This window comes from Poecilia mexicana, unplaced genomic scaffold (assembly GCF_051168715.1).
Source record: "Poecilia mexicana isolate PSO_F unplaced genomic scaffold, ASM5116871v1 scaffold_6, whole genome shotgun sequence".
Classification (NCBI taxonomy): domain Eukaryota; kingdom Metazoa; phylum Chordata; class Actinopteri; order Cyprinodontiformes; family Poeciliidae; genus Poecilia; species Poecilia mexicana.
The window spans coordinates 19,683,526-19,697,803 of NW_028263375.1; the positions used below are offsets into that span (position 1 = coordinate 19,683,526).

General features: G+C 38.1%; 1 protein-coding gene across 1 annotated transcript in view; it reads left to right on the forward strand.

Annotated features, from left to right (window-relative positions):
• Positions 1–7,848: 7,848 nt before the first annotated feature.
• The window catches only part of mob2a (MOB kinase activator 2a), a 65,060-nt gene continuing 58,630 nt past the window's right edge, over positions 7,849–14,278 (forward strand). Inside the window, exon 1 of the mRNA XM_014985295.2 lies at positions 7,849–8,529. Within this exon, the coding sequence (XP_014840781.2) occupies positions 8,513–8,529 (17 nt within the window). The 5' untranslated portion in view covers positions 7,849–8,512. The remainder of the gene's footprint in view (positions 8,530–14,278) is intronic.

The window sequence follows — 14,278 nt, forward strand, 5'->3', positions numbered from 1 at the left end:
AGTTTCTCTATTATTTTATGGACCAAACATATAAGTTAAACCTTCATCTTTTTTTTTTACCCTTTTCTGTCTGACACAGATCAATCAATCAATCAATCAAATTTTATTTGTATAGCACATTTCAGCAGCAAGGCATTTCAAAGTGCTTTACATAATTTTAAACAGTGAGAAAGAAAAAGAAAGTAATAAAAAGATAAAAAGAAAAGATAAAATCACAGCCTAACAGGACAAGGCCTCCAGCCTTGCAGCACCAGGCTCCGTCCGCCTGTTTCGCGAAAATTTTGCGCTAGGACTTTCGCTGTCCTACGCGGATTTTGTGCATTAATTGGTTACCTGTTAGTCTAGAATTTACAGGGTTAAACAGTGAGAAAGAAAAAGAAAGTAATAAAAAGATAATAAAATCACAGCCTAACAGGACAAGGCCTCCAGCCTTGCAGCACCAGGCTCCGTCCGCCTGTTTCGCAAAAATTTTGCGCTAGGACTTTCGCTGTCCTACGCGGATTTTGTGCATTAATTGGTTACCTGTTAGTCTAGAATTTACAGGGTTTTATATACGCGCAATGACTCCCAGTCACTCGCAAATACATAGAAGGCATCAATTGCCATAAGCAACTGTAAACAGGTGGGTTTTAAGTTGAGATTTAAAGGCACCCAGTGTTTCAGCTGTTTTACAGTTTTCTGGAAGTTTGTTCCAAATCCGTGGTGCATAGAAACTGAATGCTGCTTCTCCTCGTTTGGTTCTGGTTCTGGGGATGCAGAGCAGACCAGAACCAGAAGATCTGAGGGGTCTAGATGGTTGGTACAGCAATAACAGATCTTTAATGTATTGTGGTGCTAAACCGTTCAGTGATTTATAAACTAACAACAGTATTTTAAAGTCTATTCTTTGAGCTACAGGGAGCCAGTGTAGGGACTTTAGAACTGGTGTTATGTGCTCTATCTTCCTGGTTCTAGTGAGAACGCGAGCAGCAGCGTTCTGGATCAGCTGCAGCTGTTTGATTGATTTATTAGTCAGACCTGTGAAGACGCTGTTGCAGTAATCAATACGGCTAAAGATAAACGCATGGATGAGTTTCTCTAGATCCTGCTGAGACATTAGTCCTCTAATCCTGGAGATGTTCTTCAGGTGATAGAAGGCCGACTTTGTGACTGTCTTTATGTGGCTCTGAAGGTTCAAGTCAGAGTCCATCACTACTCCCAGGTTGCACAAAATGCACAAAAATGTGCAACCATCCCTCAATGCATCTTCTGAGCATTTATTATTCATGCAAGAGTAATGTGAGGTGTCTCCTTTTTAATACCTCTTAATGGCTTTCTGAGTTAGCGCGGCCAGTTGTGAATAAAATATGAGTCACGGCCAAGCCAAAGCCTCACAATCTGCCCAGCAGGACCGAGCTGATCCACAGGTATGCAGTGATGCGTCTGCACATGCGGGTTGGGTTTACACAACAGATCTAATCTCTTTCCTGCTTCGAGGAGTTTGGCCTAAACAGCATTTACTTTAAGTGACTTCATCTTCAACACAGGGAGTTGAAATCATCACTTTTATTTAGCTGTAAAATAATGTTGCCGCAACAAATCAGATGTTCCTTTGTGACTCTTTTCGGGTTTGAGTAGAAACTATTTACAATGGATTTGAAATTAAAATCAAAACTTGAAAAAAAAACTATATATATATATATATATATAAATATATATATATATATATATATTTTTTTTTTTTTTTTTGTTTTTTTGTTTAAATTGAGATAAAGTTTTGACTAAATTTCTTTCTCATTTATTAATGCATCTTTATCGAACCATCTATCACATTATTCTTTTTTCCATCATCACGCTCTTTGAACCTTCAGACTAAAATGCCTGAGTCTTATTTCTGGTTTGGAAACTTGCAAAGTTTTTTTTTTCTTTTGAATCAGAAGCAGTGATTGCAAATGCACGCTGGGTTCCAGTTTGTGGTTGTAACGCGACAAACTGTTCAAGTTAAAAAGACGCAAAAGGTGCTCTATTTGATGTTGGGACACAAAAAAAAACATGTATTCATTGGGGACAATAAAAGCTGAACTCAGTAGAAATGTAATGCCAGCAGCGTACATACAACCGGAAAATGGATGTGTTGCATCATATCTTATAACAACTTTCTATTTTAAGAAGAACTGAGAATAACAGCGTCCGTTTTGCGTTGAAAGTGAATTATTTCAAATGTGAACATAGTATCTCCCAGTTCACTTTGGTTCTTTGTTTGCCTTTCGTTTTTTTAAGAAGCAAGTTCAGAATAGACTTTGTATTGCTGTTGTCTTTTGTTGTTGAAGAGTTTATGAAGTGACAGTCTAGCAATGTTTGTAGACATCTGCATCTTGTATTTACAGTTTTAATCTGGACAGCTTAGACTCTCCAGACTCTCCGACTCTTTGAATGTGAAGGAAAGTCAATGTATTATTCTTTCAATAACCTTTTGCAACCTTTACTACTTTTCATCTCAGTTCATCTTAATTTTTCCTCGTGCTCAGCTGGAGAGCTTACATATCACGTTTAACTTTACCTAGCAAGTATGAGATATTTTCTATTTAGGTATTTTATTAACATTATTTTATAGATGTTATCTTAATTACCCTGTTATGAATTTGAGGCTCTTTTTTTTCCTTTTTTTTTAATCAATTTAAGACGTCAAGATGAGCTGAAGAGATGACAGTGTAAGCAAAGAGCTTTCTGTTTTTTTCAGCTCTGTGGAATGTTATATGAGTAGATACAGTATTGTTAGTAAAAGATGATTATTCAAAGTATTACCAGCATAGATAACAATTGAGCTACTGCTGACTTTGTAGATTTTATTTTATGGCGTTTCTTTATTTTTCAGAACAAATTTTATCCTAGTTCACTGATTGTTTGTGTAGGTTGTTTTCAGAAGGCTTTCTTCTGTTACATGCAGATTTCAGATTGAAATGTGACACAAACAAGGTCAAAAAAAAGATTTATATTGGTCCGTTTGGTCTAAAACTAAAAATAACAAGCGTCAAATGAAGGACTTTTGGTAGCTGGGTCATATTACGTGATGTGGCTTTTATAGCGCGCCACCTTTCGTTTTTGTTGCAGGGGAATCTGACTCAGGTCTCTCTCATTGACGGTGTCGGGCTGGGACCGAAGGGAATGGGAACATATCGACCCCCTGAATGGCTTGGTATCGACGAGTGGATGGATTTCAGGAAGTGACCTTGGCGGACTCATGAGCAGCAGAGCTCAGTTTATTTTCCCACAGAGCGCATCACTGGCACCAACTGCACTCTGAAGTCATGCTGCAGGCTGTCTGTCTGTGAGAAGTAAACAAGGTTCCCTGAAGCCACTCACACTGAAACACTGATGGGGATGAACTTTGTTATGGGTGTGTAAGCAACTTAGCTGAGATTTAATCAGGTGCTTTCATACATAGACAATCAGCCTGATATGCTCCTGAATAGCAATCAATAGATAGGACTTTATTTATAGCACAGTTTGTTTACGGTTATACGTAGCACAAAGTGTTTTATTAGGGCTAAAACAAGAGAAAAACTTTCGAATAGCCTTTAAAAAACTTAAATCGTGTAAAAAAAAAAATCTTCTATTATTGACTAAAATAAAATGCTATGAAATGTAGAACTGTGGTATGATGAGGCACCAGAAACACATATAACCAATGCATTCTGGAATACCACAACAGCTAAAATGTAAACAAATAAATAAATACAAATAAAACCTAACATTACATTTCTTTTACAATGAAATCTAAAATTCTGCCAGAGATTTTCTTAATCAAATATTGATGAAGAAAATATTATTCTTAAAGGCATTATGACTAAATTAGAAAAAAACAATAGAACAACAAAAGAAATTTGAATTTGATATTAAAGTGAGTAGGTTAATATAAATATGAATTGCTATAGGTTAAAATAACATATAACATAATATTTTTAGATGCATATATTTCTTTTACATATCTTTTTTTATTCTTATTATCAAAAACGCAATAAAAATAATGTGAAGGGATATATATTCAGAATAGAATAAAAATATCTAATTACATAAGCATAACATTTTAAGTAGTTGCTCGTTTAAAGTGGTTTCTGTAAATATGTTATACATGACTTAATATAAAATTTTGATAGAAAAAACTGGATGCCAAAATAAAGCTTATTATGACAGGTTTTGGATCAGTTGTTAAAATCGTAACCATGCCTATGGTTAAAACTGACCCGAGTAAATTCATCGAGACGTCAACAACCATCCCATACCGCCCTCTTGTGGTGTTTTAGCGAAACGACACTGAGTTGTTTTTTTTTGTTTTTTTTTGCGCTTCCTGTCTATCGTTGCAGTGACCGTACGCCTTCCTCTGTTTTGATTGGTTGCCCGCAGAACGTCGAGACGTTAACGAGCCAATCACGTAGCCCTGCCTCCTGTCAGCGGGGCTTCTCGTTCTGAATGCCCTCTGCTCCGTGTCGTCTGCGTATTTCTGTTATTTATAGCTGAAGATGTTTAGAGGAGCATAGCAGAATGGGAAAGGGAGGAGGGCATTAAGAAAGAAAAGAGGGATATGGTTCGGAATTTATAATGGCTATAAGTCTGGCCTTAATGAGTTCTAAGAGGTAAAGAGGTAAAGAGCTTATTGATCAAGTTGTTTCCAGCAATAGTTATCTCTGATTGATGCTTTGTTTTAAAACAAGAAAATAGGAAAAGAGATAAAGAAGAACAATAGGTCAGATTTAAGGCTGGGATGTGATGAATTATGGAGAAAAGCATGCTTTTATTTGTTATGTTATGATAAATACCAAATTGTTTGAAAGTACATGTGGAATAGATTACAATAAGTTGCTTTTCCTTTTTTTGTCTTTTTCTTTTTTTTTTTTTTTTTTTTGCAAAATTCTGCATCTGCACAACTCAAAGTATTTGCCCACTTACAGATTTCGCGTGTTTGTGGTGCTTAAACTTTTCAGATCATCAAACATCTTTTAGCCTACTTCATACTGTAGGACAGACTGTTTTTAAGTGCTTTATTGATTCCACATTTCTGACCGTAAAGCGATCTGACTGCAGCTCATAAAACTAATCAGGTAAGTCATGATTTAGTGAGTAACACATAGGACAGCACTAAATTCCCCTTGATTAATGAATGATAACTGCATTTTGTAAAATCTTTTACATTCTTCTGACAAATTTTGTTCGATGATCTGAAATATTTAAGTACTAAAATTAAAAACATAGAGAGATGTGAATCACAGGTAATCCAGTTTTTGAGGAAATGCATAATTTAAATATTCCGATCTTCATATCTTAGCTCATCTTAGTTTGCTTAAGAAAAAAAACAACAACATAGAAATAGTCAAAGTTATCAAATGTAGGTTTGAATGTTTTATGGTTGGTACGTAAAAGCTACAAGTTTGTTTTATATATTAAAGGAACTGAGAATAACTGAACAAGTTTCATCTATTGCCTGTAAGGTCCCAGTGAGATTACACATGATGTCTAAAATGATGAAAACACTTCTTAGCATCATCATGAAACATATCTGGTGCTTTCCCCTAATGACGAAGTGAAACAGAAAAATGAGAGAAACACTTTCACTTTCTTATAAATCAGATTGACTAGTTTTATGACTAAAACTAGTCGAAATATGACTAGTTTTAGTCATATTTTGTGGCTTAAAACATTAGTATGGTTAGTTGAGCATGAAAAAAGTATTTTATAAAAACTTCAGTAGTGAAGATAAATTATAAACTTCACTTTTGCAGCTCATCTTTATTTAAATGTATTAAGCCATACAAAATGTTGCTTAAAGAAACTAGTAGACTGCATTAAATCTTTGCTTTCCTGGACTCTCTCATCCTGAGCAAGCATAAGGTGACTGTTGTTAATTTTAAAATGAAGAAAACGCCACTAATTTGAATGACTCATAATTACACACAGATTTAAAAAGTTTATTGCATTTTTATTCAATTGTGCCCACTTTTTTTAAATTTTTTTTAAAGCTTTTAGGACTCTCTTAAGATCAGCTGTCACTGCATATGTGAAAGGCAGATATGGATTTTGGCCACGGACAGCAGAAGTGGTTTGGGACACTGGAAGAAATTGTTGCACACTGCAAGTGGCTGGTGATGGATAACCATTTATCTAACTCAGTTTATGACAGAACTATTTCAGCAGTCAGGTGTGCATTTGGAAGAGTCTAGTTTGAAATCTCAATGATTAGACTGTGCAGATCGAATCTGAATGGTACTGACCAGAGATCCTTTGAATCACTATTCTGAGACTTGTGAAAGTTTTCTCTTTTAAAAATTGTGGAAAAAAACACACAAAAAGGCTACATTTACTGATTTATTATTAATGTTTAGTGAAAGTATTTTGTCATGTTACGCCACATGACAAAATGCACAACTTCTGATGTATTTCATTTTGTGTTTTATATGATATCCCCATTAAAAAGTACTGTAAAATCATAATATGAAAGCAAAATTATACATGTCCAACATACTTTACAAATAAACTGTGAAGTTAGCTTGCAATACTTCAGTAACTTCCTGAAGCATTGCTGTCTGCCTAAGCTGACTGACCAGACAAGAATAATGCTAATGAGGGAAACAGCCAAGAGGTCGACTCTAGAGGAGCTGCAGAGATCCACAACTCAGGTGGAAATTTGTTTACAGGATAACAACGACTCATGTATAATGGATTTGGACTGAAAGAGCAAAACATGTTGTTTAAGCAGAGCCCTCTGCCATGAGAGACTCTTTAAAAGAAAGCCATGTTGTTTTTTTTACTTTTTTAGTAGTTAAGCATTTTACCCTCTCAGAATGAAATGGACAATAAGATGAGTTTTGCAGCGGCAGTACTGATAGATATTCTCTGATTTCCTTATCCTAACTTTAAAAAAGGAGCAGATGGCCTCTTTCACACCAGCAGCTGGTTAATTCAACATAGAGCTACTTTCAAACTAGATGAGCAGGAGGAGGTAAGAAGAGTCAAGTGTTTCCCCCAAAAAGGGAAATTAGGCAACCAAAAAAAAAAGAAAGGAAGGAGAGGGGGGAAAAATCCTAATGCAAATATCAGCAGCAGTCATCTAAGAGTAAAGGCAACATCTTAAAGCTTTTACAACATGGACAGTTCACTGTCATAAATTAATGAGCATCAAAGTGATTACCACCAGTTATTTGGCAATGAGATGTCATGGAAGTTGTGGCAAAAAGGGAAAGATTTTTCTTAACATATTAGCCATTTCCCAGTGATCTATGTTGATATTTTTAGGACCAATGGATTGCTTGTAATCTCACGATTTTGAAAGATAATCTTTGAAAACTTGACCGCTAGCAGAAAAGGTCAAAGTTAGACAGGAGGTGAAATACAAATACTGAAAGATTTTATACACACAAAGATCTGACAGTGGGGGGATTTGGTCAAGTATGATTTTGAACACATTTTATTGCAGCATTTTTTCAAAACACATTTATTCAAACACATTTTCCAACAATGGGCCCTGAGCTTGCTTTTTGGATATTATGCTGAAAACTGAGCATTCTTTCATGGATCAAACTTGTTTTCTTTGCTATATAAAACCAAAATAAAACTTTTACCATTATGCAAAGAATCAATTGTGAAAAATGTCAGTGGCAGCATAATGCTGAGGGAATGTTTTTTTTTTCTTTATCAGATTAAGATATTTATTTCTTTGTTTTTGAAAGGTTGCATAACAGGTTTTTGTTCTGTTGCAGAATAGGCTTTGTTGGGAGAGTAGGCGTGCATGTCTGAAAACCATCACTGCATACATCAACATTTTACAAGCTTTGCAGACATTTAGGCACCAAAGTCTGACTAATAGTAATCTCGTTAAAATGTTGAAGTCGTTGTGATTCCGTACAATAGCCGCGTTTGTATCCTATTTCAAAAATGTGTCCTTTCTCAACTACATCTCCCATTGTATCTGTGGCGGAGCGCAGTTTACGTACATGAGACGGTGGGTCGGCTGTGTGTTTACTTCCGGGCTCAGATTTAGACTTTTATCAGAGAGCAGCAGCTCCAGTGGAGGCTCAGTCTGGCAGCCTGTGCGGTAACCATACAAGGCTTCATGACAGAGGTTACCGGGTTGACAGGCAACATCCCGACATTCAAGTCTCGCAGTCGGCGGCACAGCACACTGGACGCGGCTCATCCAGGCGGACACACACCGCTGCTCAGCTCTCCTCCGCTTGCCTTCGCTGCTCTCCCGCTGCCAGCTAACGAGACTGACCCGACCACCGCTTCATGATCCAGGGCTAGCTGCGGATCAAAACAAGGACAATCTCTCAGAGTTTCAGCGACGTTTCGTTTTTGATCAGCCAGGAAGTCCAGCAGCGCGAAGAGACACGGACCCCCGGGGAGAGAGCGACTGGACTCCGGAGCCAGGCGGCAAGGCTAGCCAGGGTGGTGGCTGGATAAACTAGGGAGGTTGTCTCCAGCTCCTGGTGGATTTATTCGCTGCCAGCTAACGTTAGCTCAGCTAGCCCCAAGCAGCACCATGGATTGGTTAATGGGGTGAGTACCGACAGCTGCTAGCTGCGCCGTCTTTCTGATGCAAACACTCGCTTCGGTAGCTGGCACTGCAAAAACCGTGGCTGGGCAGGTGCACTGTGGTGTGAACCGATACATTTTCACTGCAACCTGTCTGTGAGCGGGTAGCATGTTGCCCAGCTTAGCCTTGCCCAGTGAGGCTAGCTCAGTAGCAAAGCTGGTACAACCGTCTTATCCCGAAGGGGTTAGCCGAGCTCTGAACACCCTGGAGCGGGCAGCCGGTTGTTTTTGTCTCCGTGGCCTCCAAATTAAGTGGTCGGCATCGCCCAGAGCTGGCAGAAATAATACCGACAAAGTGCTGAATAAAGGGATAATTAAAACGGTAATAGCCTAGCGTTAGCACGCTGTCAGTTGTCATAGCTATGAGCTTTTTAGTTAATTCCCCTATGCAAGGTGCCGCTTGTTAGCAAGGATGCTAACTTACCCAAACTGCAGTATTGTGCAAAAGTCTTGAATCGGCACCTTTCTGTTATTGTTTCTTCTGGAAGTTCTGGTTCTGGCTTGGAAACTGCCTGCTCGTTTCCAGAACAGTACCCGACTATTTTAAAGGATTATTATTTTTAAACTTAACCATGACCTATGACTGAATTACGAACCAGTCTGGGCTAGTGTGAGGCTCTCTCTGTAGGAGCATTTTAAGTAAAGGTGCTGTAATTGTACTGTACTCTTTGCTATATTTTAACACTTCAAGAGTCATGGTTTGGCATAATTGGAAACATGAATTACCAGACTATTTGGCATTTTATAAAAAAATAAAAATCCCATAAAGCTACTTCTCTTTTGGTAAGAACAATGCCAGTTTTTACTGGCCACAACTTGCAAAGTAAGGCGTGGTTATATTGTTAACAAAAACATAGTATATTTCTGGTATGTTGACATTATGTTGTGATTGGAAGGTTTTACTATTGCAACCTGTGTTAGCAAATAAAAGGGTTTTATGAGTGGACAGCACAGCCAGGAGTGTCCTCACCAATCAACTGATTAAAGCAAAAACGACAGCAGAAGACTTCCTCATAATTGTGTTTCCTACTTACTTATTATTTCCAGATTTTAATACATTTGCTTTATTTGCAAACAGAGCATAAAGTAATTCCATATTATATAACTGCATATAATATTATATAACAATAGCTGAAATCATTTGTATTGTTTAGATTCTCACTGGTTAAACTTAGTAGCAGAGTTCAAGTATTTGTTTCTCAGAGTATTAGCTCTTTTTAGTGTTTTACTCTCTGATATTGGCTGGTTAATTAGAGTCACTAGAGTCTCGGTTGGATTCTGCAGGTGACTGCTTCACAGACATGCTGCTCTTTCTCTGAAGCTTGCAGCCAGCTGACTGGTAGTGCACAGCAACATTGTGTGAACGTCCTCCCCTGTATAACTCTATGATGTCAGTCTAGGACTTCCTCTGGTATCTTGTTTAAAAAAAAAAAAAAAAAAAAAAAATATATATATATATTTGGGGCAATGGCTTAGTGGAAAGTTTTAGTGGTTTTGAAGCAGGTTTGTAGATTGAAATCTGCAACTAAGGCGTGGCAAGTTTTTACTCAATAACATTTTAAACTGAAGCTTTGGTTGCCTTATTAGTTGAATATAAGGGCACAATTTGTTCCAGTGTCTTTAATTGAGTCAATAAAAAAAAAATCTCAATGTATCATACAGCAGTTTTCATAAACCGAAAACATTTGCATCTCTCAGGTTTTTATCGGGACTTTAATGTATTTGCTTTGTCTTTAATAAAAGTGTGATTGTTTCCCTTCGAGATTGTTCCCTTTTTAAAGTCACTTCTTCCATTCTTCTCTTTTCCACTTCCTGTATTTTTCTTTTAAGCTTACCTGCACCATATGCCGCCATGATCAGGTGGAAAGACAGTCCAGAAAATGATCAAAATAAAGTCCATACAACAAGTCTGGAGAGTCAAAATATGTCCCTGGAAGGAAAACATGAAATATACTTTTTTAGTGGATAAAAAAAAAAAAAAAAAAAAAAAAAAAAGAAATTTACAGCCACTAATATCTTGAAGTGGGACGTGGATATTGTAGGAATCAATTGTTGTCAATCAAGTTTTTTGCCTTGATCTTGCAAGTGACGCATAGCTGAAGTTGGTGATGCTGATTTGTAGTTTTATTTTTAGCTCAGGTTTGTCCCAGTCATGAGTTTTGAGTCGGAGCACATGATCCGTGCTGGATAGGGCTGCTTCAGCTTTCCACCTGTGTATAAAGTTCAAAGCCCTGGTCACTGCACTCAGGATTAACCTCTGACATTAGTGCAAGTGACAGCGTAACCTTCAACAACGTCTGAATTGACATAGCCCAGAACCATAAAGGCCTAATACATTTACATAATATATTTGCCATGCAAACTTTTAATGGTCTAGACTGAACGTCTGCTCATATAAGCACAGGAAGGGTTATCTCGGTGTACAGTTCAAGGTGCATTTGAAGCTTCCTGTGTGAGCTTTAAGTTCCCCACCACAGATACCCAAGTATGAAACGCGCCGACCTCAAATATCTTTGAGTCTTGTCACGGTAAAGTGTGCAACGGCGTGGTTGTACTCTGTAGCTTGCAGGCTATCAGGTTAGCTGGCTGCAGCCCATTAAAAGTAGATCAGGGCCGAGGAAGGGTGGAGGCCGGTTGTCAGGGGTGTTTCTTCACATTGTGACGGCTTGGCTGAGAGATAACAGCGCAGTCGGTCTAACCTGTAATGAAATACTGCTGTTGCCGGCCATGTCTGCCTGCTTGCAGGTATTTGCAACATTTAAAGCTAAGTTAGATGCTGGACATATGTGTGTAATATGCCAAGACATTCATCTGTCATTCTGTCAAATTCTCCCAAATATTATTCTTTTGGGTGGAACATGAGGATGAGGATTCGGATGACATTCCCCGTGGTGTTTCTGTGCATGCCCTGGTTTTAAAACTCATAAAAAGCTTTCCAGTTTAGTAAAAAAAAAAAAAGTTAACTCACTATTTTTGTAGATGTCTTTTCGTGTTTTTTGTTCCTCATGACACAGTTTTTTTTTTTCTGCTTCAGTAATAAAGTTTGGGCGATGATTCGCACCAAGTTGGTCGTTTCTCTCCGTTCTTAATGTAGAAATTGGGTTCTGAAGTTTTGTTCCCCCCCCCCCCCCCCAAGTGGCGTGTTTGTTCACGAAACAGACATTTCTCTCACTGATGTGACAGTTTGATCTTAAGTGAGATGAGAGCAGTGGAGCCCAGTGCCTGCCTTGTTTGTTAGGATTATTATCAGTTTTTGGAGCAGTGTCGTCCTTTTGTCTGTGATGCAACAGCCTTGAGAATGTCAGAGTCATTCTTGTGTACCAGTGTAAGCAGGAGGCTTACTGAGAAGTCTGCTTAAACCACAGATTTCGCAAACACACTTGAAAGCAATATTTTTTTACATGGTTCAAAAAGACACATGCCTTTTTCCCCCCCCTGACTGTCAGACATTAAATCAAACTAAGCTTTTTTTTTCTGTTCTAGGTCATTTAGGATTACAAAAATAAGCAAAAAATATGTATAAAAAATCTCCAATGTTTTATTACTAATTTCAAATTTTTTTAAATGTTTGGTCAGATTTAACACCTCAAATGAAGAAGTGATGGTTGCCCATATGTAGAATATTTGCTTTTAGCTCCAGGTTCAGTTTCAGCGTCACACTGTATGCGACGCGTAAATGAGGCGCTGTAAGTTGGAAATGAGCAGGAGTGTGTCCGGCGTTTATCACCAACCAAATGAAGGCCATGAATGACTTAACCAAGCGTGTAATCACTCTGAATACAGACCTGCAGTGAAGGACACTTCAACCAACAATGGAGAGAGGAAGTGAAGATGGAGAGACCGTAAGAACGATGGAAGGAGGACGGAAGTGAGCGGTAGATGGTTGGTGAGAAATGTGCAGGTTAACACGATGATGAGGGAGACTGAAAGTGAGATGGATGAGGGGGAAAAAAAAAAATCTATTATCTAAAAAAAAAAAAAAAAAATTCACCTTACCTCAACCCCCAGATGGATAGACGGAGAAGGAAAGAATGTAACATTGAGTTATTAATGCTCTTAATGATGGAATGGTTGATTAGAAAGAAAAATGGATCCGGCTGGCCGAGCAGTGGCGGAAAGACAAAGCTCTGAAGGGAAGTAGCAGAAATCTACTAATGTTATTAGTAGAATATTCCTTCTTCTTCTACGAGTGACCCAAATAACAGCTCATCATTAATTTTCGCAAAGCATACGATCAAGTATATACCAGGGTTTGCCCAAATGTGCTGGGATGCCAGGATGCAGTCAGTTATTTTTGTTGTTTCAGCGAGAGCATTATTTTTCCAAAGCCGAATGACCTCATCTGTTTGGTTTGAGTCGGGCAGGATGTTAAATCGCTGGGGAGATGCAGGATGCCTAAATGTGTCTTTTCCTGCTGGGTAAAGTAGGCAGACTTTGACAGATGTTTAATCCCCTTGCTTTTGAGTGATGGGCTGGTAATGCTGAATGAAGAGCAAGAGCCTGCAAAGCTAAGTGGTGTGCTGTCTGACCTGAACAAGACTCGGACCTAATGTACACTTGGCTCACGCCACACCACCTGTGACTCCCGGGAGTATTAGAAAACATAATTTGTTTTGCGACAGGGGAGTAATGCAGGTTAACATCCTAATAAAAGAGGTTTCTGTTCTCTGATTCCTTTTTAATGTCAGACGTCTGGAGAGGCTCAAGATGAGGGATTGTTGCAAAATGAATGACTCGATGCAATCCGTGAGACTTTCTGAACTTGTATCTGTAGTAGAATATGTCTTTGAGATCAGTTTGTCTTGTAAGCTGAAGGGAGATGAAAATTATGAAGATCAGCTATACAGTTAAACTGAATTAACAAATTCTGACCTCCTGATGTCAATTTTGTCTCACTCAAACCTTTACGAACTCGTAACAATAAAATATATAAAAATAGCATTTGAAATATTTTATCTGTTGAAAGCTTTGCTACGATATGTCCAGCCTGCTGAATGTCTTGCTCTCTCTCGCTTCCTTGCAGCCTGATTAAACTGATTAAAGTCTTAACATTTCAAACACACACAAAAAAAAAACAGTTCTTTTAAATACCTTGCATCAAATCTGTGCTTCCTAGCACTTCACACAATGTGCAAAGCTTCACACAATATACCTAATAAACTCTAACCTGGTAGTTTATTAGGTATGTTGTGTTCACTGAGCAGGAGAAAGACTAGATTTTTGGGGAGTTTCTGACTAGCGAATGCATGTCAGAATTTAAATTTTTCTGATTTAAATTCTGGCATTTTGGTGCATCTTCTTGGTGTATCTACAAACTTTAGAGCTGACAGCAGCTTGTTTTATGGATCTGGATCCTTAAAGCTCTCTAGACGAAAGTTACACCCTAGTCAGAACAAATGCATGGATATTTATGGGTATGTGGGGTTTTAGTGTATTGCATCTGAATACATGTATATAAACTCAGACTTGTTTCAAATTAAGGTACGGAGCAAAATTTCTGTAGCATATGCATTGCACTGATTCTCTCAGATTACTTTGCAAACATCCAAAAATTGTCACAAAACAAGCAAAACGACCATATCAGGTGGTTACAAAGACGGGGAATTCACTCAAGACCGATATAGGCTGAACTTCCTCTGCAGCAGGGGAACATCTGACTGTCTGAATTGTGTCTCACCACTGTGACTAAAATACAAAGCAGGAGTGTCGTTTT